The following is a 25,133-nucleotide window of genomic DNA, read 5'->3' as shown; positions in this document are numbered from 1 at the left end:
CATCGGTTTTAGTTTTTTAATTTTATCTTTTCTCACTGGGCAGCTATTATCTTTTGAGACGTGGTTACCGCCACAGTTTATATACAAGCATTTATCGCTTGCACAGAGTAAGGATCCAGTAGCATGAGGGCCACAAATAGGGTCCAGGACACAATAGTTTTTAGAGTGCCAAAAAATTTGGCATCTTTGGCATTGAAGTAAATCCTTTCTACGAGAAGCACGCTCAACAGTGACTCTGTATCTCCCGAGTTGAGTTATTTTTAGGGACTCTGCTACATTAGCACTTTGCTTTAAGTTGACAAAAAATAAATTTTACTAGTTTTAAAATTTATTGTAGCTTCTTTATCATCTTCGTTAACCGGAATGTTCTTTCAATCAGAATTTTTGGGGCAGTATATGTTAACGACCTCAAAGCCGTTGTCAGTAAATCCCTGTTCAATCTGTGATTTTGGTATGTTTGAATGGATTCCTTTGAGCACAACTCTGTATGCCTTGTCTTCCTTTAGCTGATGGTGCCAAAATTGGCAGTTAAGCGATGTCAGTGTATTAACAGATGCTCGAAAAGCGTTAGAGTTGGCCGCATATATTCTGGAAACACCAAATTTGGAAGTGCGAATGTTGTAGTTTGAGCAATGCTATGATCAAACGATTTTTCCGATAAGACCGTATCGCTTACATTCGAAACGCAGATAGCAGGGATTTTGCTAGGTTTTGGTTGGTCATCTCCTCCAAGGGCACCTGGACCCCATTGATAGAGTCAACATCCTCCAGATCCTGTTCCATTTGTTCTGCTTCAGCAGCCAGAATCGCGAATCGATTGTTACCCAATGCCTTCGCAGAGGAAGAATCAGCCGTCTTGTTGAGCGGGGTTGAGGGCTGCAATACAGCTTTGCGAATCGGGGGTGGTGTGAGAGCAGGTAAATAGGACTGAGTCACGTCTTTGCGTTTTCGGCTGCCATTTCGTCTAGGAGCTTGAAACAGACATTTTTAATTGCTTGTTTTATTCACCATCGAAAGTAATACATTTGCCAGCGGAAAAGTAGTTGAACATATGCTGCCGGCCGCAGTTGCAGCCACAGTGTACGTAGAATTATTGCCCAAAATTTTATTGGCGTTTGTTATCGTGCAGGTTACACTGGTAGTAGTGTTACTGCTAATTGTCACCATCGAGCTGGTGGTCCCTGTTTGTTTAGGCATACCTGTAAGGTAGGCAGATAGATCTGAGTGCCGGTCGCGGATTTGGGATCTTATTTCTCCAGGCTCTGCGCCAGCTATTTGTTTCATCTTCTCAAATTTTTCGCTCCTGCTGCTAGGCTGAGAGCGAGCAGATTACTCTTCCATTATATCCATAGTTTTCAGTTTAGAACCAAAAGTCTTCAAAATAATTTGTAAACGACCTCCCGCTTACGCAATGCGTAGAGCGGGTGGTAAAACCAACACTCTTTTTGTCTTACTTATCGCTGTTGGATTACTCGACGATAGCAGCCACCGCTTTGCAGCGACCAAAAGTAGACTTCGTGTGCCAGATGTACACACGAGCGGTAATGAGGCCTCAGCAGGATTACTTGAGATAATTGTTCAAAATAACAATAATATAAAATGTTTTCTACCACAAAAAAAAATTTCACAATTATTAGGTTACTGTGACCAGGACCAGGGTCATAGTGTTGCATAAATAATGTGTTAAGAATAAAATATTATACGTAAAATATAAAAATTTTAAAAAGAGCAAACCGAAAAGTTGTGGAGGAGACCATTGAGGTCCAAACATAGAGGGATCATGTTGGATTATAATTGACTAAGGAGTAGAGGACGAAAGTTTCTAGTTCTTCTCCTAGGAACGTACAATTTTAAGCGTGTTAGTAATGCTGGCAATCTAAATTACAATTAATAAGATTATGTAGAAACACAACACACAGCATAAAGTCTTTTAACGGCGAAAATCAGAATGTTTTACAGATTAAGTACCTTCTATTCTTTATTATTATTATACCCTTGCAGAGGGTATTATAATTGTGGTCAAAAGTGTGCAACGCAGTGAAGGAGACATCTCCGACCCTATAAAGTATATATATTCTTGATCAGGATCACCTCCTGAGTCGATATGAACATTACTTCTGTTACATTAATATGCGTGGTTTCTTTTGACTTTGTGAGACTAAAACTTCTTGTAATTAATCCCATAACAACAAATTCAACAAATTTCTAATTTGGAAAGGATTCTAAAAAAAAATGTCGCATCATTTCGGTGTACGTCCAAATATGTGTTTCCAATACTACTGTTTTTGGCCCAGTGTTCAAAAAGTCTCCTGGATTTTACTTCCTAGTCCTACAAATAACAAGTTTGAATCAAAGTTTTATTCTTAATTTTCTTAATTAATTTTAATCTTAAAATTTATTCTAATTTTAAAACACCACATTTACCAAATTAAAAAAAATCCATATTTTTTAACGTGATAAAATTAAGGAGGTGGACTTACCTTAAATCACTTAAGGCGGAAAATGAAACGTTGATCATATGGATCCATTGAAGGGTGTAGGGTGGGTGTACTATGAAATTTTCCAAACGAGAATTAATCATTTATATCGTTTATTTATTAATGGTCTATATTTACATATGTTGCAAAATAAATGCCACATATACTTTCTGTGCGAATAAAAAAATAAATTGGCTATTTCTTTATAATTTGAATAGGTGCGCTTTTATCTATGGGCATGAGGGAACATTGGAGACTTTTACAAAAGACATGCAGGAACGATTAATTCGTGAAGTTATTGAGCCCATGGCATGTGATGGTCTTCGGACCATATCTGTAGCCTATCGCGACTTTGTGCCTGGAAAAGCTGCAGTTAATGAAGTACACATTGATGGAGAACCAAACTGGGATGATGAAGAGAACATTATGACTAATCTTACTTGCCTTTGTGTCGTTGGAATAGAAGATCCCGTGCGTCCTGAAGTTCCAGATGCAATTCGAAAGTGCCAACGTGCTGGTATTACTGTGCGCATGGTTACTGGAGACAACATTAACACAGCACGCTCAATTGCTAGTAAATGTGGCATTCTTCGTCCTAATGATGACTTTCTTATTTTAGAGGGCAAAGAATTCAATCGACGTATCCGGGATAGCAATGGAGATGTAAAATATAAAAATTAGTTTATTTTAGGATTTTTATTTAGCTTTCTTCCAGATTCAACAACATCTTATAGACAAAGTGTGGCCCAAACTTCGTGTATTAGCTCGTTCATCTCCAACTGACAAATATACATTAGTGAAAGGTAAGTTTATTTTATTTAAAGAAAAGATTAAATAGCAGTGAACGAGACATCTCCAACCCTATAAAGTATATATATTCTGGATCAGAATGACCTCCTGCGTTATATTAGCATGTCCGTCTGTCCGTCTGACTGTCTGTTTGTTTCTAAGAAAATTGGTCTATCAGCTTTAAAGCTATCGAGTTGAAACTATATCCTATATCTGCCATATAACCGATTGATCGGAAATGGCATAACTTTGATGTTTTTTAAGTAAGACTATCGCAAAATAATAACGATCAGCCGACTATATCCTATACCTGCAATATATACTAAACGACCGAAAATGGCACATCCTTGCTATTTTTAAAGATTCTTGGGGCTATTTCGATCATTTTTATTAGAAAATTATTTTAATGATGAAATTATTATAAGGATCGGCCAATTTTATACGATCCGATATTTAAATAATAATATAAGCAGCTACTTAACTGCAAAGGTTTATTAGCTTGGGCTCCGCCCGAAGTTAGCTTTATTTTCTTGTTAATCTTTTGTTTGTTTGTAACCCCAGATAGTGGCTCAGGGCGACTTTAATGTTCCAGAACTCTTGTGGTAACAATCATGGTTGCTAATTCACAATCTTTATTACTTACTTAAGGGGGCATGCGCAGTTGAAGTGCCAAAAAATAGACATTTTTCCCGAATTTTTTTCTCGTAAACTTTTGAATTTTTTTGAAATATCGCTTTATTATGTGAAAGTACATCATATTAACTTAATTTTAAAAAAAAAAGTAGAAATATTGAGCAGTTCCAAAGTTATGCCCCGTCGAAGTGATGTCCGTCTAAAAAACACGGGTCGCGGTGACTAAGACTGTGGAAATTTGGATCGGCGGAAATCAAAAAATAAAACGGATTTACATTTATTGAAAGTTTATCAAGTACTTAATCGATAGATATTAAAAAATAAAAATATTCGACAAAATGGCGACCTATCAAAGTTGAACAATCGTTTTTCGTTAAAAAAACGGTAGTTTTTCAGCTATAAAAAAAAAGTTTTGCATAAAAAAATCAATCCTTCGATTAAGTACTAGATTATTATGTATTAAAGATGCAAAAAAAAAAAAATTCGATTTTTTGAAAATTACAAGTGCGCATGCCCTCTTAAAACCATTGCTGGAATTAAGTGACTTTAACTACGTTAGAGCGGTCAGAGCACATCAGATCCAGATGGGACTAATATTTCCAAAGTATTGCTTCTTTTCAGTCCCTGAGATCCATACCATCCAACGATTGAAGTTTAACAATCGAAATAACGCAATGTACTTTAAAGTTCGATTCTTTCGCATGTATGACTTCGTGTTTCTGTCTGATTTAATTTTATAGTCGAGACGTGAATTTGATGATTAAAATTCACCGGAAATTCATCCGAGTTTCAGGCCTTTTTTTGTTTACCATAACGGTAACGTTTAAAAATAAATCGATTTTTAGCCCGTTAACATCCAGTGCTTTAAAGCGAAAGGTCATACAAATTTTTAAATATCGTTTAACCCGTAGGCTGTTTTAATCAAAATATCTTTGCTATTTTTTCAAAAAACACGCATGAAAGGGGGTGGGTTAAGTTCCCAATCATGACCAAATAGACTACCAAGACTATGAGCCGGATTTTGAAATAGAATTTAACAGTAACGTAGCAGCAGATACCAAGCTGGACAAGTAGACGGAAGTACATAACACGATGAATTGCCTAAAAATAAAATCCAAATAAAACTGAGGGACTAGTTCGCGTAGAAACAGACAGACAAAATAATAATTATTGTTAGCTTTCACAATTGTATGTTTTTATTATTTTATTTTTTCGTTTTATTTTCAGGTATTATTGATAGCACTGTTAGCGAAAACCGTGAAGTGGTTGCTGTTACTGGCGACGGAACCAATGACGGCCCAGCTCTTAAAAAAGCCGATGTAGGATTCGCCATGGGAATTGCCGGGACAGACGTAGCGAAGGAAGCGTCCGATATTATACTAACCGATGATAACTTTAGCAGCATTGTTAAAGCTGTAATGTGGGGAAGGAATGTTTATGACTCCATAGCAAAGTTCTTGCAGTTTCAGTTAACTGTTAACGTGGTTGCTGTAATTGTTGCATTTATAGGAGCATGTGCCGTGCAGGATTCGCCTCTTAAAGTAAGTTTAATTTTAACCATGGAAAACGATTTCTAAAAGTTAAAATTGTATAGGCAGTGCAAATGTTGTGGGTCAACCTAATAATGGATACTTTGGCATCGCTAGCATTAGCTACGGAACTACCCACTCCGGATCTTTTGCTTCGAAAGCCATATGGCCGTACCAAGCCTTTGATTTCACGCACAATGATGAAAAACATTCTTGGGCAAGCACTTTACCAGTTGGTTATTATATTTGGATTGTTGTTTGTCGGTATGTTTCTATTAAAAAAACGAAATATTTTCTTATATAAATGTTTAATGAATTACAGGTGATTTAATACTTGATATTGAGTCAGGACGCGGACAAGAGCTCAATGCAGGACCAACACAGCATTTTACTATTATATTTAACACATTTGTCATGATGACGTTGTTTAATGAAATAAATGCTAGAAAAATACATGGTCAACGAAACGTTATTGAAGGGTTGTTTACAAATCCTATATTCTACACAATATGGATATTTACGATGATATCGCAGGTAGCATTTTCGAATTTTTATTTAAATTTTATACTTATATTTTACTTATATAACCTATATTTATTATTTATACTTTATATTATAACATTATATAAACATGTTTTAAGTTTTATTTATAAATTAATACAATGCCTTTTTTTAAAATAGGTATTGATAATTCAATATGGAAAAATGGCGTTTTCTACAAAAGCTCTTACACTAGATCAATGGCTTTGGTGTATATTTTTTGGAATTGGTACACTTGTATGGGGGCAGCTGATTACCTCTGTACCTACAAGAAAATTACCTAAGATACTATCGTGAGTAAATTTTTATTCCTATTAAGCTTATAGAAGTAAAGCTCAGTTTAATTAAATATTTCAAATAAAGTCATAATAATTTTACGTTTAAAAAACTATGCTTTTGTATACAAACTAATATAATTTCTGTTACAAATTATTATTAGTATTAATTATACGACAGGTAGAAACACATAAAAATAATAATATTTTAAGAATAAATACATCAATAAATGTAACTTTTTAATATATAAATGATTAATTAATAAAAAATAGTAGCTTCAGGGCGTGGGTTTTAAATGATTATGTATTATCAAATCAATTCATGTTATTATAAGACAATAAACAGTTTAGAAATATAAATTTTTAATATATATATAATTTTTATAATATATATATACTTTTTATAATATATGTATAATTTTTATAGTATATATTAGACATAAACCCTGCTTAAAAAAAAAGTAGGAAACATCCTTAAGAAAACAACTTCCGTTTTGTACGTCTCAAGATAAGGTTATAAATTATAGCAAAAATATTGAAAATTGTTTGATTTATAGTGCGTCTAAATTTAATAAAACTCTGGGGCGGGAATTAGAAACGAAAAATATATTTTTTAGCCCAATCTTTGTTTTACAGCGGTGTGCTATAGGTTGTCGTAAGGCAGTGCCATGTGTGACATGTAACAAACAGTTATGTTTGTATCTTGCACGTTTACTTAGAAAAATACAAATTTCTTTTGCTAAAATATCAGGCTAAAATATTTATTTTGTTAAAATATATTTTGCTAAAATTACCTCGAACATAATTAGTCCTCGCCAAAAAATAAATTGTTCTACAAGCGTTACTCACCTAACAAAAACTGCCGTAAGACTTATCGCGATTGTAATTATCTGTGTAAAGCAATGATTGCCAGACCCTCATATCGTGATGTCTCTTAAAGCCGTGCTGATTCGAGTTCGTTCCATGCTAAGTAATTGTGATATTCTTTTCAGCTGAGCTGGTTTACCTTTTTGTTGAAATTGGTAGTTCTCCCTGGTGCAGTGTGGTGGTGCCTATGCGCGCCAATCGTCTGCTATGCAGTTGCCTGTGATATCCCTGTGACAAGGGACCCAGATAAGGCTTATGTTATACTGGTTGCCATCTCGTGTAGAGATAACCTGCAGTCTGAGACTGTTTTGGAGATGGTGGTGATCGAGCTGATCGATTTTATAGACGTTTGGCAATCACTGTATATATTAACTCCTATTAGTGTGTACTATTACGGGGGCTATGCGGGGGCTTGTATTTCGTGCTGAACAGAACTAGCTCTGTTTTCTGCGCATTTCCTCCCAGGCGGCCCTTGAAGATGTACCAAGTGAGGACATCACTGTACTGCAGGTTAGCAGCTGGTCAATGAGTCCCACCAGGTGATCATCTACCCCATGAGTCCACCGGGGGATTTACCCTTTTTGTAAGCATGCTGTGCATCAGAGATTTTGGTGGGGTTAAGAGTTGATCTTAGGTATATGCCTATGACTCTTTTTAGCGTTTTAAGCAGAAAGGATGAGAGACTGATAGATCTGAAATCATTTCAGTGTAACCTGGTCGCTTGCATTAGTCCAATTGCCGTCTTTTTTTTTGAGATAACCGAGAGTTGTTACTGATTTCGGTAGATTTTTCGTAAGCCTTGCAGCTTGGGCTGTATTTTCGATGTCTGGGCAGAAGGAGTTCCATGAGGAGCGCTTCGCTTTGCGGATGGACTTTTTATATAAGGCAGCCCTTGTATTCGATCCAAAGTGCCTCCTCGCCATTCGCTATCCGAAACCTGCGACCCGTTCAGTAGCCCTAAGCTATTCATCCTAAGACCCATCTCACATACTCTTTCGACCAAAAACACTCAGTCGCCGTCATATTTATCGATATCCTACAGTACCTCCGATACCAGTACCGATACCTCTACAACAACAAGGGTATCATTCGCTAACGTTCATCGGTGAATTGGAACCGGATCAGAGGCAGTAGCAAACTGCGACTCAACATATCCAAGGGCAAAAGCTCCAAAAGCACCAAATAGCATACAAGTACTGATGAACTCACAGCAACAAAGCTGCATATAAATTATGACATTCGTGCAGGCAACAATGTCGAAACTAATGAGGAACCAAAATGAACTGAAAAAAATTCTTACAATTCAGCAGAATAAAAATTGACATCATATTAATCTCAGAAACACATCTCACCAGCTAAAACCAGCTACAAAATAAATTGTATGGTTCAACAGGGCGTACTAATAACATACTTGTAGCCATAAAAAATAAGCATAAATATAATCAACGGTGAGACCTCACTAGCCCCTGTCTATTGCCCTCCGTGATTTTCCGACACCAATCTTTTCTTTAATGTTCCCTCAGCTATCTAAAAACTCACAGTTCTTAACAGCAAATTAAACAAATTGGCTAAAATACAAAAAGTACATCAGCTCAAATTTTAACCGAGATCCACTAAGGGCATAGATGACACAGAACAAATGCTTGTATCTGCTGCAAGTATCCACCGCATTTACAATATCAGCTGACAGAAGCCACACCAACTTTTTTATTGAGAGACCAGTCAGAGAAAAACGCGCAAGCTTTATAGAACATGAGGTAAAAAGAAACGCAGGCCCAAGAATCTTACATTAAACAAAAACAAAAAAGAATCGGTAATCTGACTTTGCCGTATCCAGACGTGTTTTTGCGATTGCTCTCATCAGGTTGCCTATAGCTTTGATACGAGCTAAATATTATGTATCATTTTTGGAGCATATTTGACCTACATAGTTCATTGTTCCATACACTTCGTAAATACAATATTATTCTTCAATATTATTTCTGCCGTTCTCTTCGAATATTCATATATATACTCCCTTCCTGAGTTCTATTCTCTTGCTGTGTAACCCGTTACATTATTGTTACTCTGAAGCGGTTATTCGTCACGGCGGATCTCTTTTGTTACGTCTTTTCTTCGACGTGCCTGATCCGAACGTGCCACAGAATTTCTATCTGAACTCTTCTCGCTCTCACTACAGTGGACAAATCTTAGTTCATAATGAGTCTAATTTGCACTGCTAAAAAATGCGAGTTTGGAGGATCCATCACTGATGACTCGTATTTGTCCTGCTGGCTTTGCAATAACTGCTCACATATTAAATGTGTGTTAAGTGATCTTATAACAAAGAATATTGGTCTGACATGGTCTTGTATTGCCTGTAGAGATATTAAGTCTAAAATGCAGACCTTCAATAGGCAGACGAGAAATGGCTTTCTAAATGTCCGTAAGCAATTTTCTGCACTTAATGAGATATTCCTTAGACTTAAGACTCAATTTCTTGGTCTCAAGTTATTAAGCGAATCTCCAAAGAGAAAAATTCCTAACAAAAAGCCGATGGTCAATTTATTGGGTACCCCTGCTTCTCATGCGATTCATTCGGATACATTTTTAACGCCTAATACATCTTCGCCTACTGTTGTTCCTGTTGAAGTGATCCGTTCACCAAGTCAGCCAATGGAATCGTCAAGGAGTCTTGATTCACCTATTGTATTGGATCCTCCATCGTTGGAAAACCTGCATGTTCCTGGTACCGTCTCCTAGGCCTCTCACTGGTGTGGCGCCTGAAATAAGATCTTCTGCCATATTTGTATCCCGCCATATGCCGGATGTCACTGTGGATGATGTCAGGAGTCACCTCTTAAATCATTGGAATCGAGTTCATCGCTGTAAAAATAGCTGCTAGTCCGTCTCATATTTTAATGACCTGTTATGTAATGACCTCTATACGGTTGAGGATACATCGGTTGAGGATACTGTATATTTTCACCACCTTGAGGCTATTAAGTTTGTTTTATCATTAGTCAATGACTCTGATTTTGCCCTAACTATGGGTGACTTCAACCTTCACCAAAACTCCTGGATCTCGTGTGAACATGACAATTCCCTGCATGCCAGTTGTCACAACGACTTTATTGAAGAACTTATTGAAATTGCTTTTTTCCAAATTAACCCCATCCTAACAAGCAGTTTTTTATTCTTAATAATCAACTTTATAAGCGTTACAATACGCATTGTAAGGCAAACTTCCGAAATGATCCGAGCTCCTTCTATTTGTTTGTCAATATTAACAGATCTCTAGACCTTATTTTCTCTAATATAATATCCTCTGTGATTGTAAATCGGTCTTCACCGCTATCGCTTCCTGAGGACTTACACCATCCTACACTATTGGTTTCTGTGTTAATTGATGTCCCTAAAATTCACCCTAACTATAAGGCTTCGCCTCGTACTAAATGTTTCCGAAAAAATTGGAATTGGAATTGACTGGGAATATATTTTATCTTTTATCTTTCGAAGCTTCTACTGATTCTTTTTATGGTGTAATCCATAACGCGCTGGACAAATTTGTCCCTGAAGTTTCATCGTCTTCATCAACGAAACAGCCTTGGTTGATCTTTCAACCTTGGATATCTCATTTTCTGCGGGTCCTGATAATGTCCCGAGCTGAATTCTCAGGTGTTGCTCCGATAGCCTATGCTACCCTCTTAATACCCTATTCAATTTATTTTTTGACCTTTCATGCCTTCCCAAGAGATGGAATGAATGAATCTTTTATTATTTCATACTTAATTATTTCATTATTTTAACCTTTCATAAGAAAGGTTCTAAAATACTTATAGAAAACTACCGCGGAATTGCTAAACTTTCTGCGATTCCCAAGCTGCTGAAGAAACTGGTATCATCGGAGCTGCAACATCATTGCAAAAGCATAATTTCCTCCACACAGCATGGTTTTGTCAAGCATCGTACTACAACAACCAATCTGCTGGTGTTAAGAGGAGCCCCTTAAATAATGGTGTTACTCCAATGAGTTCCGTTTCAAAACTGTTTTTATTCCAAACACTTCTCTTACAAGAAAGATACATGAAAATCTTAAATCTATTAAAACTACTCAACGGACTGCACGCTGACATGCTATGTGACCCTTTCTTAAGTGCTTCAAGTGCACCACATAAATATTTGGTTAGACTGCAGGAGATCGTCTTTCAAAGCATGCTGTTAATCACTTATTCTGATGGGTCCGATCTCTTACAATCGTGTTTAATGCTTAAACATTCTGCAAAGGGCCACAAAAAAAGGTGTACATTTTATATATTTTAAATTCATTACATTGTCCTTTGATAACACTAGATAGCGGACTGTATATCTATATGTGTACATACATTTGCTTTTATAAACTTCTTCAATATTAGAAAATTATTATTATTATAATTTTATGTTTGAACATTTATGTTTGAACATCCTGCAAGGGGCCACTAAAGTGCTTGAGTTGTGTTTACATTTTTAAATTAATTAATATTTTTGTTCGATTTTTTTAGTGGACTGTGATATATATTTTTTCATTTTTGTTTTTAGTGGACATCTTGAAAACTTTTTTCATTCGAATTTTTAGTGGACTATAATTTTTACTTATTTTGTTTCTTATTATTCTTTTAGATATAGCTTTTCTTTTTTGATTGATTACTTAATTATATGTATAAAAACATTACATTATATAATTAACATACAATATAAACTTTTTTTTTAAACATTCGGCATTGGGGTTGGCCATCAATTTTTTTCTCGACTTTAATTTTCTTAGTTAGGATATAATAAGTACAGTTATGATCACTGTGGACGGAAGTCCACGAGGTGACGAACTGCATGCCTTGGCGTGCGCGAGGAAACTCTATATATAGCCGAAGAATTGAAAATTTTCTGTAGGCAACCGATCTAAATGAATTATATACCAATCGAAAGGTATTGTTTTAATTAGATAATTTTTGTCGAAACATATTCCTAAAGTTATTTGGTTTGGAAGAAATTAGAGTGAAAGTAAAAAAATTTTTAATCACTAAAGTGGGGCTGGTGGACACATTTTAGTCCCCAGATAGAATATTCGCATTCTAGAGCTAAATACGCGTCGATTGGTACCTCAATCGACCCAATCCGACATTTCATTCAGAAGTTATTCGAAATTCGATTTTTTCTTCTTCTTCAAAATGAAGCCAGTTTGCCTCGGTTTGTCGGTTTATCTGTTTGCACAATTTTTTACTCAACAATCCTGAAAATCATATTCATACTATCATATGAGCAACTTTTGTTCTATAACTTTTTTAAATACCTTAAGCTTACGTCAAAAAAAAAATTTGTTAATTAAAAAATTCATAACTTTATAATTAAGAAAGATATTAAAAAGAGCTTTACACCGTTGAAAGGGTTTTTTAAATATCTATTTCACTTTTTTTAAGACCAAACATCTATATAGTACACAAAAAAAAATACAAAGAAAACAAAAATTTTTTTAAAAGAAAAAAAATTATTTTTCAAAATTTGCTCGATTGATCCTTTTTATCTTGCACGTGGAGATAGCTTTTGAGATGACGCATCTTTTGATATATCTCTCATATCTGGAAAAATCCGTTAACTCAAGATATAGTCCTGTAAGTGCAGCTACCCATTTTGTGCAGCCTCCTGTGAAGCTTGCATTTACTTATACAAGCGTGTGTGTATTTGATTTTGGAGTCTGCATATATTTGGTCAATACCCTACAAATTATGGAGTATATCTTTTCAGATTTTAGTTTATTTATTTAAAAATAAAATCCAAATAAAAAAGGGCTTAAAAAGTAAAACAAAAAACATTGACTCAACTAGGACTCGAACCCAGGCCCTCCGTGTTAGGAACCACGACGCTCTCCACTCGGCCAACCTCGAATTTTGTTGCTTTTGGGCAAATTTTGATGTAATTCTGCTTTGTTTTTCAGTGTCTTATGTCTTAATGAGAAGACTTACAAATGCACAATTTTACGAGTAGAAAGCTTTATATGCATATGCCCTCACTGAGCATATAGTGCATATAATTAAAACTCTGCTTTACTTAAATTACAGGCGCCACCGTTTTTGGGCCAAATCATGGTTTAAAAGCTAAAACATAAACCAGGCAAACCAACTCCTCCAATACTTTTCTAATATTTATTATTTTATATCGCACACCCAAAATAAATTGTTATTTGCGCATTTATTATACCCTTGCAGAGGGTATTATAATTTTGACATCTCCGACCCTATAAAGTATATATATTCTTGATCAGGATCACCACCTGAGTCGATATGAGCATGTCCGTCTGTCGGTTTCTACGCAAACTAGTCTCTCAGTTTTAAAGCTATCGAGTTAAACTTTGCACACATCCTTCTTTTCTTTGCAGGTAGTATATAAGTCGGAACGGCCAGGATCGGTCGACTATATCCTATAGCTGCCATATAACTGATTGATCCGAAATGCTATAACTTCGTTGTTTTTCAAGTTAACGTTGTTTTTCAAGTTAGAAGGATGGGAGTTTCTTTTGGCAAAATAATTCGATATGTCAAATTTCATAAGGATCGGCCAACTATATACAATCCGCTATATATTTAATAATATACGAAACTCTCATAAGGATAGGCCTCTGATCTGTTAATTAGTTAAAACAATTTGGTTTCCCATAACTACGAAACAATTTTGGATTCTAAATATGTACATTTTTGGGCAAATTTTTAATTAAAATTTTTAAACTAACCCAATATCAAAACTTTTGTAAATTAAAAATACGTAAAACTTCAGAGCCACTGAAGCTATCGAAAAATTCTTTACGTCTTTGGAAAGATTTTCAATTATTCCTCCTTCTTGAATGTCAAATCTATGAGTTAAAAAAAAGAGTATTGATGTTTATCCTTACAATTAAAGTATTGTTAACTGTGTGAATCGCCTGTCCAGAGGTTTATTCTATATATATATTCTATATATTATGCGTTCTATTTTAAATAACACAGGCCGACAATTTCCAACTTTTTTTTTCCTCCACGCATAATTTTACCTGCTCCATAACCTTTAGGCTCCCCTGAACCAAAGTCCAGAACAAACATAGGTTCTATCACCCACAGTTTCCGCGGTACACCTAAGAGAAGAAATTGATCAAATTTTACCATATATTAAAATATGTAGGCCGTGTAATGGCATTTTTGAAATATATGTGTACCAACCTAAATTAAACAAGAAAGGAAAGCTAACTTCGGGCGGAGCCGAAGTTGATATACCCTTGCAGTCGAGTCGCAGTCCGCTAGGTGGCGCCACGCATCTTATATTAATAGATATATAGCGGATCGTATATAGTCGGCCGATCCTTATGAAATTTGGCATATCGAATTATTTTGCCAAAAGAGGAATCCATTGAAACTCCCATGCTTCCAACTTAAAAAACACCAAAGTTATGGCATTTCCGATCAATCAGTTATATGGCAGCTATAGGATATAGTCGACCGATCCCGGCCGTTCCGACTTATATACTGCCTGCAAAGGAAAGAAGGGTGTGTGCAAAGTTTCAACTCGATAGCTTTAAAACTGAGAGACTAGTTTGCGTAGAAACAGACAGACAGACAGACAGACAGACAGACAGACAGACAGACAGACAGACAGACAGACAGACAGACAGACAGACAGACAGACAGACAGACAGACAGACAGACAGACAGACAGACAGACAGACAGACAGACAGACAGACAGACAGACAGACAGACAGACAGACAGACAGACAGACAGACAGACAGACAGACAGACAGACAGACAGACAGACAGACAGACAGACAGACAGACAGACAGACAGACAGACAGACAGACAGACAGACAGACAGACAGACAGACAGACAGACAGACAGACAGACAGACAGACAGACAGACAGACAGACAGACAGACAGACAGACAGACAGACAGACAGACAGACAGACAGACAGACAGACAGACAGACAGACAGACAGACAGACAGACAGACAGACAGACAGACAGACAGACAGACAGACAGACAGACAGACAGACAGACAGACAGACAGACAGACAGACAGACAGACAGACAGACAGACTGTAATGGTATCTAGCAGTTACCATATCTTTGGAATACGCATCCAAAGTTGAAATCTCAGATTTTGTACATTAATTTTTGGTCTTCTATGATTTTTCCCCAAACATTTTTCTATGGAAGATTTTTATTTTCTTATTGAAATCAGAATCATGTTTTAATTTTGGATTTAAGGAAAAACTCGAAATAATTTTGTATAATTTATTATAGGTGGTTAAACAATATTTTCGTCAATTAAATTGGAGTTTTTAATCTCATATTTTCAAAAAGTCATGGCTGTCTACAATTTCTGTAAGCTTTTACAAAACAAGTTGAACAATACATACGTTTTGAACATAGAAACAGTTTTAGATAGCCAAGTCTTTTTGAAAATATGAGATAAAAAACTTCTATTTAATTGAAAAAAAATATTGTTAAACTATGATAAATTAAATAGAATTATTTCGAATTTTTGCTTAAATCGAAAAAATTAAAACATGGTATAATCTACTGATGGAGGAAAAAAAAATAAGAAATTGTCGGCCTGTGTTATTGATCGGAAATGCCATAACTTTGGTGTTTTTTAAGTTAAATGGATGTGCCTTTCTATGAATTCTATTACTAGTCCGATCTACCATATTCATTAGCATCGGTCGAAAAAATCCTATAGCTGTCCTTTATGGTAACTGAATAATCGAAATTGGCATACATTTTTTTATTTTGGGCAATCTCTATAAAGATTTTATTTTATAGATTTATTTTATAGCTTCCATATAACTGAATACGATCCATCAAATTTAATAAGGATCGACCGACAATATCCTACAGCTGCAATTTAACTGAACGATCGGAAATGACAAAAACTTAGTATTTTTTTTAAAGATGCTGGGTTCATTTTCCAACATTATTTTTATAAAAAATGGATTTAATAGTGAAATTATCATAAAGATCGGGACATTATATCCAATTCGATATATCCGATATATATCCAATAATATAAAATGCTACTTAACTGCAAAGGTATATCAGCTTCCGCCCGAAGTTAGCTGTCCTTTATTGAATGTAACAATTAATTGTTATTCATAAAATTTTGAAAATTAATTATAATTATGAGTACGGCTGATTATAATAGATGAACAATCAATTTACATTAAATTACATCTAGGCTTAATTCAGGGGAAAATAAATTTGACAACAGGTTATAATTTTTACCGATAACACGAAAAGGATCATAATCGCAAAATTAGAATCGCAAATCTGCAAATTGGTAACCAAAGGGGTCGGAAGGACCTGGTTGACCTATTTGGAACAGTAAAATATATCTTTTCCAGTAAAAGTTTCGAGTCAACGTGACCAAGAATGATTTTATGAAGGAGCCTGACCCCAGCACAAGTACGATGTACCTGCAATAGGTCTAATAACTTACCGTCTTTTCTAGGCTTGAGGGTGCAATAAAGAATCTCGAGGATTACCTCGAGCTTTCCTTTCTTGTTTAATTTTAGTTGGTACACATACATTTCAAAAATGATATGTACTAGAAACAATGATGGTCATCGCCATTACACGGCCTACATATTTCAATATATGGTAAAATTTGATCAATTTCTTCTCTTAGGTGTACCGCGGAAACTGTGGGTGATAGAACCTATGTTTGTTCTGGACTTTGGTTCAGGGGAGCCTAAAGATTATGGAGCAGGTAAAATTATGCGTGGAGATTTTTTGCTGTTGGCCTGTGTAATCGAAGATCAATAAATACAAAAAAAAAAAACAACTGATATCATATAAAAACACCTCTTGACGAGGTAATATATATACGAGGTATATGTATGCTATATAGGTGTACAAAATTGCATATAAAAAACATTCTTGTTCGGCACGTGCAAGAAAAACAAACAAAAAAACAGTCTCGTGCCGAACAAGAATATTTTTATGTGCAATTTTGTACACCTATATAGCATATTTTTGTCACTAAAGTTGATATCAGATATTTTGGGTTTCGCATGCAGGTTCGTCACCTCGTACTTTACCTCGTCAAGAGGTTTTTTTATATGATTATCATTACCAAAATTAACGAGCTATGACCTGACACATGATGAAAGTCGATATTTTTCAATTCTAAATTTTGTGCTTTCAAATCTTCTATTTGTTTGGCCAGGTGAGCTATTTCTGCTGTATAATTCATAACAGGAGGATTTAGAGGGTCCCAAGCTATTCTCGGAATCTCTTTTATTTCTCCTATATAAGCCGAAGCTAATGCTTCTTGACTTTCCTAGAGGCCACCTCGCTGGATGGCAACTATCATCTTTTAATATAACTATTTGACCTTTTTGTATATTCGCAGAATTTCTTTTCCATTTGTGTCTTTGTTGCAAATTATTTAAATAGTCATCCGGATCTTTTTTAGTAACTTTTTTAAAATTCGTTTCACCTATTTCTGTTTTTATTTCATTGCTATCCTCTTCTTCTACCTTCCAATATCGGACCATTTGTTTGAGCACGATCTTGGTTGCTACGATTGAATTACTACCCCTGGATTTCGTGCATCCTGACACGGTCGATCCAAAGATAGTTTTTGCCCAAGAAGCATACCCTTTTTGGTTATCTCCGGCACTAAAATTTGTGGATATAAATCCGCACCAATTACCAGGTCCATTCGACCAGGTTTGTCGAAATTGCGATCCGCTAAATCCTTTCCAATCCGACTTATTTATAAAAATTTTATTTGTGGGAAGACTTTTCCTTAATTTTTGGCAAAACAATTGCGTTTGTGCTCACTTCTTTTGAATACTTAATATTGTTCTTGATTGTAAATTTTAATTTGTGATTTTAAACACAGGCACCTGTTGCTGATACTCCGCTTATTTCTGTGTGCGCTGTTATTTTTGGCAACTTAAGTTTTTGTGCCGCTTCTTCAGAAATTAGAGTCCTTTTGACCCATTGTCAATCAATGCTCTAAATTTCCCGAATTTACCATCTTGACCTTTAATCTGAACATACGCCGTGGCCAACAACGCTGGTTCAGAGGTCATGCATGTATTTACATTCTCTTTGTTAAAATGTAACATGCTATGATGTAGTTTTTGACAATACGAGCATACTAGCTCGCTTGGACATTTTGAGTTTGAACTGTGCTTTAAACATCTGTAGCACCAATTCAATTTTTTAACCATATTCGTTTTTTCTTGTGGACTTAATGCTTTAAATTTATAGCAAAAACTTAATTGATGCCCGGGCATTTTCCACATCGGGCATGCTTGGTTATTTGTGTGACTATTTTTTATTATTTTTCTAGTTGGCAACTCTTTTCCAACTGATGTCAACGAACTAAGCCGTTGATCTAAAAATTCTATGACATCTTTCAAGTTTTGAATGTCATTTGACTTTTTTACTTGGCCCTCATATTGTTGCAGAGCCTCAATATTAAATTTCTTTATAATAATATGCGCAAAAATGCAATCTGATTCTTCGGTCAGATTTGCTTTGAGACGCATCATATAAATTGATTCATTTATAGAATCAATTGTATTTTTTAAATGCCTATATGAGTCCAAATTTATTTTTGGAAGATCAATCGGGCGATTCAATTGGTCTGAAAATATTTTTCTATTATTCTCATACCTTTTTATGAGCAACTCCCAGGCTGCATCATAACACTAGTTTACACCAAAAATGAACCTCCATAAAAAAGTGTTTTTTATAGTAATTTGGGGTCGGAGAACACGAAAATGACATCCGTTTATTTTTCTTAAGAACCGTTTTTGAGATATTTTTGAAAATCGTGTTTTTGAGGTCCTTTTTCAGTTTTTTGGTAATATCTCATGAAAAAAACTGTTTACAAACAAAAAAAGGATATTGATTGACAGGTATTGAAGTAACGTTTACGTGGATATATAATATGTGCAGATTGAATCAAATCTCTGTAATGCACAAGCGAACAAAGTACAAAAATAGTGTCATTTTCGACCAATTTTGAAAATTTCAATTTTTCAGATCGATTTTTGCCAAAAAAAAACAATTTTTTTTCTAAGGTTTCAATATTTGAGGGAAAAGATTTATTATTTACCAACAATTTAAGCCTAAGATTATCCAAATTGAGTAAGAAGTTTAAAAGTTATAGTAATATTAACATTTTGACATTAACATTTTGGATGCAAGTGCGTGAAGAGAAAATTGATCACAAACGAAAAAATTTGAGTGATAAATGTTTTTTTCGACCTAATTTATGAAGTGTCAAAATGTTAATATTACTATAACTTTTAAACTTCTTACTCAATTTGGATAATCTTAGGCTTAAATTGTTGGTAAATAATAAATCTTTTCCCTCAAATATTGAAACCTTAGAAAAAAAATTGTTTTTTTTTGGCAAAAATCGATCTGAAAAATTTAAATTTTCAAAATTGGTCGAAAATGACACTATTTTTGTACTTTGTTCGCTTGTGCATTACAGAGATTTGATTCAATCTGCACATATTATATATCCACGTAAACGTTACTTCAATACCTGTCAATCAATATCCTTTTTTTGTTTGTAAACAGTTTTTTTCATGAGATATTACCAAAAAACTGAAAAAGGACCTCAAAAACACGATTTTCAAAAATATCTCAAAAACGGTTCTTAAGAAAAATAAACGGATGTCATTTTCGTGTTCTCCGACCCCAAATTACTATAAAACAATCATCAATTTTAAGGTTCACTCGATTACATTTAAATTTGTAAACTAGTGTAATTATTGCCTGAGCCAAGCAATAAATGGGAGACCACATTTCGTGCTTCCCCTTTTAGAGCACTTTTAAGGTAGCTTACCTTCAAGTATGGACTTAAGGGGGCAGGATGGTTTTAAAAGCAGATATTTGCGATTTTTTTTTTTTCATTTCTGAGTGAATATAATTATTTAATTATATATTTGGAGAGTATCTAGGAATTTTTTTTGTTAAGAAATAATTATTATTTATCCCAAGGCGGCCAGTCGGGCGAATTCGCTTCAAAAAATTTTTATCTTGCGGTGCGTAAAGTCTGGCCTTACAGTGTTATCGGAAATAAAAAAATAAATTGATTTACTTAAAACATTAGTTTCTTGTGCGGATGAACGAAACCATTTTGAAAAATATGCGTTTTTGAATTTTTGGCGCGGTTGTAAAGTCGGAGGTACCATTTTTACACAAAAATTAGCCCATTATTGCCCGTTAAAATGGTAAAAAAAAATTACAAAAAAAAAGCGTTCGTTCATCCGCTAGTATTTATTGTATTAAATATGTGTGCAAAATTTTATTTAGATCCGAGCATTACTTTTTGAGTTACGTTACGCACCGACTTGAATAAGTTGTTTTGAGAAAAACGCGTCTAAAGTTTTAAAAGCCATTGAAAATCGGTATCTCAGCAAGTTTTAGTCCGATCGACATGAAACTTTCACAGGATATTCCTGAGATAATGTTCTATTATATAACAAATTTCGGAAAAAATTTTTTTTAAGTCTCGAACCATCCAGTCCCCTTAAATCCATTCTTGAATGCACAAGCTCCTTGAATAACTCATAAAAATGATCCCAATCTTTGGAGTTTCCAAAGAAACTGGGAACCTCAATTTTTGGTAGGGCGAAAGTCTGTTTTAAGATTACCTTCTACCTTTTCCAATCAACCTACTTCGATTTTATTATTCATAAGCTCAATGTGCATTTCAACATCTTCTCTAAGCTCTATTATTTTGGGCATATATTTATTATTTGGGCCTTCAATATTTATTAAATCGGACACTGTTTCTACTCTGCTGAGAAACATTTTTAATTTTTTAATTCTTATCGGAAAGGTTTCAGCTTTCTTCTCCTGGATTTCTATATAAGTTTGCTCGAGGTAATCCTCGAGATTCTTTATTGCACCCTCAAGCCTAGAAAAGACGGTAAGTTGCAACTGATGTCAACGAACTAAGCCGTTGATCTAAAAATTCTATGACATCTTTCAAGTTTTGAATGTCATTTGACTTTTTTACTTGGCCCTCATATTGTTGCAGAGCCTCAATATTAAATTAAATATTAAAAAAAGTTATAGTAATATTAACATTTTGACATTAACATTTTGGATGCAAGTGCGTGAAGAGAAAATTGATCACAAACGAAAAAATTTGAGTGATAAATGTTTTTTTCGACCTAATTTATGAAGTGTCAAAATGTTAATATTACTATAACTTTTAAACTTCTTACTCAATTTGGATAATCTTAGGCTTAAATTGTTGGTAAATAATAAATCTTTTCCCTCAAATATTGAAACCTTAGAAAAAAAATTGTTTTTTTTGGCAAAAATCGATCTGAAAAATTTAAATTTTCAAAATTGGTCGAAAATGACACTATTTTTGTACTTTGTTCGCTTGTGCATTACAGAGATTTGATTCAATCTGCACATATTATATATCCACGTAAACGTTACTTCAATACCTGTCAATCAATATCCTTTTTTTGTTTGTAAACAGTTTTTTTCATGAGATATTACCAAAAAACTGAAAAAGGACCTCAAAAACACGATTTTCAAAAATATCTCAAAAACGGTTCTTAAGAAAAATAAACGGATGTCATTTTCGTGTTCTCCGACCCCAAATTACTATAAAACAATCATCAATTTTAAGGTTCACTCGATTACATTTAAATTTGTAAACTAGTGTAATTATTGCCTGAGCCAAGCAATAAATGGGAGACCACATTTCGTGCTTCCCCTTTTAGAGCACTTTTAAGGTAGCTTACCTTCAAGTATGGACTTAAGGGGGCAGGATGGTTTTAAAAGCAGATATTTGCGATTTTTTTTTTTTCATTTCTGAGTGAATATAATTATTTAATTATATATTTGGAGAGTATCTAGGAATTTTTTTTGTTAAGAAATAATTATTATTTATCCCAAGGCGGCCAGTCGGGCGAATTCGCTTCAAAAAATTTTTATCTTGCGGTGCGTAAAGTCTGGCCTTACAGTGTTATCGGAAATAAAAAAATAAATTGATTTACTTAAAACATTAGTTTCTTGTGCGGATGAACGAAACCATTTTGAAAAATATGCGTTTTTGAATTTTTGGCGCGGTTGTAAAGTCGGAGGTACCATTTTTACACAAAAATTAGCCCATTATTGCCCGTTAAAATGGTAAAAAAAAATTACAAAAAAAAAGCGTTCGTTCATCCGCTAGTATTTATTGTATTAAATATGTGTGCAAAATTTTATTTAGATCCGAGCATTACTTTTTGAGTTACGTTACGCACCGACTTGAATAAGTTGTTTTGAGAAAAACGCGTCTAAAGTTTTAAAAGCCATTGAAAATCGGTATCTCAGCAAGTTTTAGTCCGATCGACATGAAACTTTCACAGGATATTCCTGAGATAATGTTCTATTATATAACAAATTTCGGAAAAAATTTTTTTTAAGTCTCGAACCATCCAGTCCCCTTAAATCCATTCTTGAATGCACAAGCTCCTTGAATAACTCATAAAAATGATCCCAATCTTTGGAGTTTCCAAAGAAACTGGGAACCTCAATTTTTGGTAGGGCGAAAGTCTGTTTTAAGATTACCTTCTACCTTTTCCAATCAACCTACTTCGATTTTATTATTCATAAGCTCAATGTGCATTTCAACATCTTCTCTAAGCTCTATTATTTTGGGCATATATTTATTATTTGGGCCTTCAATATTTATTAAATCGGACACTGTTTCTACTCTGCTGAGAAACATTTTTAATTTTTTAATTCTTATCGGAAAGGTTTCAGCTTTCTTCTCCTGGATTTCTATATAAGTTTGCTCGAGGTAATCCTCGAGATTCTTTATTGCACCCTCAAGCCTAGAAAAGACGGTAAGTTATTAGACCTATTGCAGGTACATCGTACTTGTGCTGGGGTCAGGCTCCTTCATAAAATCATTCTTGGTCACGTTGACTCGAAACTTTTACTGGAAAAGATATATTTTACTGTTCCAAATAGGTCAACCAGGTCCTTCCGACCCCTTTGGTTACCAATTTGCAGATTTGCGATTCTAATTTTGCGATTATGATCCTTTTCGTGTTATCGGTAAAAATTATAACCTGTTGTCAAATTTATTTTCCCCTGAATTAAGCCTAGATGTAATTTAATGTAAATTGATTGTTCATCTATTATAATCAGCCGTACTCATAATTATAATTAATTTTCAAAATTTTTTATGAATAACAATTAATTGTTACATTCAATAAATAAAGGACAGCTAACTTCGGGCGGAAACTGATATACCTTTGCAGTTAAGTAGCATTTTATATTATTGGATATATATCGGATATATCGAATTGGATATAATGTCCCGATCTTTATGATAATTTCACTATTAAATCCATTTTTTATAAAAATAATGTTGGAAAATGAACCCAGCATCTTTAAAAAAAATACGAAGTTTTTGTCATTTCCGATCGTTCAGTTAAATTGCAGCTGTAGGATATTGTCGGTCGATCCTTTTTAAATTTGATGGATCGTATTCAGTTATATGGAAGCTATAAAAAAAATCTATAAAATAAAATCTTTATAGAGATTGCCCAAAATAAAAAAAATGTATGCCAATTTCGATTATTCAGTTACCATAACGGACAGCTATAGGATTTTTTCGACCGATGCTAATGAATATGGTAGATCGGACTAGTAATAGAATTCATAGAAAGGCACATCCATTTAACTTAAAAAACACCAAAGTTATGGCATTTCCGATCAATAACACAGGCCGACAATTTCTTATTTTTTTTTCCTCCATCAGTAGATTATACCATGTTTTAATTTTTTCGATTTAAGGGGGCAGGATGGTTTCAGGGGCTGAAAAAAAGCACATTTTTGCGATTTTTTTTCTCATTTCTGAGTGAACGAAATGATCCAATTTTTTTACACGATAAATGGCTATATTTGTAGAGTATTTAAGAATATTTTTTATTAAGAAATAATTATTATTTATTCCGTGACGGCAGTCGGCCGGAGTCGCTTCAAAAAATTGGTCTCTTGCGGTGCGTAAAGTCTGGCCTTACAGTGTTATCTAAAATCAAAAAATTGAATTGATTTACTTAAAATATTTGTTTCTTGTGCGGATGAACGAAACCATTTTGAAAAATATGCAATTTTGAATTTTTGGCGCGGTTTCAAAGTCAAAAGTGCCATTTTTACATAAAAATCCGCCCATTTTTGCCCCTAAAAAAAGTAAAAAAATTTTTTTTTAAAAAAAAGCGTTCGTTCATCCGCAAGTATTTATTGTATTAAAGATGTGTACAAAATTTTATTAAGATCCGAGCATTACTTTTTGAGTTACGTTACGCACCGACTTGAAAAAGTTGTTTTGAGCAAAACGCGTCTAAAGTTTTAAAAGCAATGGAAAGTATATGGAGAGAAAGAAACTAGAAAATCGGTATCTCAGCAAGTTTTAGTCCGATCGACATGAAACTTTCACAGGATATTCCTAAGATAATGTTCTATTATATAAAAAATTTCTGAAAAAAAATTTTTTTTGAAGCCTCAAACCATCCTGCCCCCTTAAGTAAAAATTCGAAATAATTCTATTTAATTTATCATAGTTTAACAATATTTTTTTCAATTAAATAGAAGTTTTTTATCTCATATTTTCAAAAAGACTTGGCTATCTAAAACTGTTTCTATGTTTAAAACATATCTTTTGCAGGTTGAGCCGGTTTAGTAAGGCATAACAGATTTTTTAGATAGCCATAACTTTTTGAAAATATCAGATTAAAAACTCCCATTCAATTGAAGAAAATATTGTATAGCTAATTATAAAAAATGCAATAAAATTATTTCGAGTTTTCCCTTAAATCCAAAAATAAAACATGTTATGATATACTGATTTCAATAGGAACAAATCTTCCATAGGAGCTATAAATCAGAGAAGCACAAAAATAAATGTAGAAATTCGGTGATTTCAACTTTAGATGAGTATTCCAAAGATATGGTAACTGGTAGATAAAAAGTTTTTTTGTATTTTAGTTGGT

The 25,133-nt window shown here is 34.1% G+C and overlaps 1 protein-coding gene across 13 annotated transcripts in view; it reads left to right on the top strand.

The window, feature by feature from the left end:
• LOC6504364 (plasma membrane calcium-transporting ATPase 1) overlaps positions 1 to 25,133 on the top strand; it is a 177,961-nt gene that overhangs the window by 41,701 nt on the left and 111,127 nt on the right. For all 13 annotated transcript variants that reach the window (XM_044717754.1, XM_032455767.2, XM_032455769.2 and 10 more), the window contains 6 exons: positions 2,696 to 3,140; positions 3,193 to 3,280; positions 5,127 to 5,440; positions 5,494 to 5,692; positions 5,751 to 5,962; positions 6,110 to 6,261. In XM_044717754.1, the coding sequence (XP_044573689.1) occupies positions 2,696 to 3,140; positions 3,193 to 3,280; positions 5,127 to 5,440; positions 5,494 to 5,692; positions 5,751 to 5,962; positions 6,110 to 6,261 (1,410 nt within the window). The remainder of the gene's footprint in view (positions 1 to 2,695; positions 3,141 to 3,192; positions 3,281 to 5,126; positions 5,441 to 5,493; positions 5,693 to 5,750; positions 5,963 to 6,109; positions 6,262 to 25,133) is intronic.

Source organism: Drosophila ananassae (assembly GCF_017639315.1).
Source record: "Drosophila ananassae strain 14024-0371.13 chromosome 4 unlocalized genomic scaffold, ASM1763931v2 tig00000061, whole genome shotgun sequence".
In the NCBI taxonomy this organism is placed as follows: Eukaryota; Metazoa; Arthropoda; class Insecta; order Diptera; family Drosophilidae; genus Drosophila; species Drosophila ananassae.
Note: the sequence above shows the minus strand (reverse complement) of the source record. Positions and strands in the feature narration are given on the sequence as shown.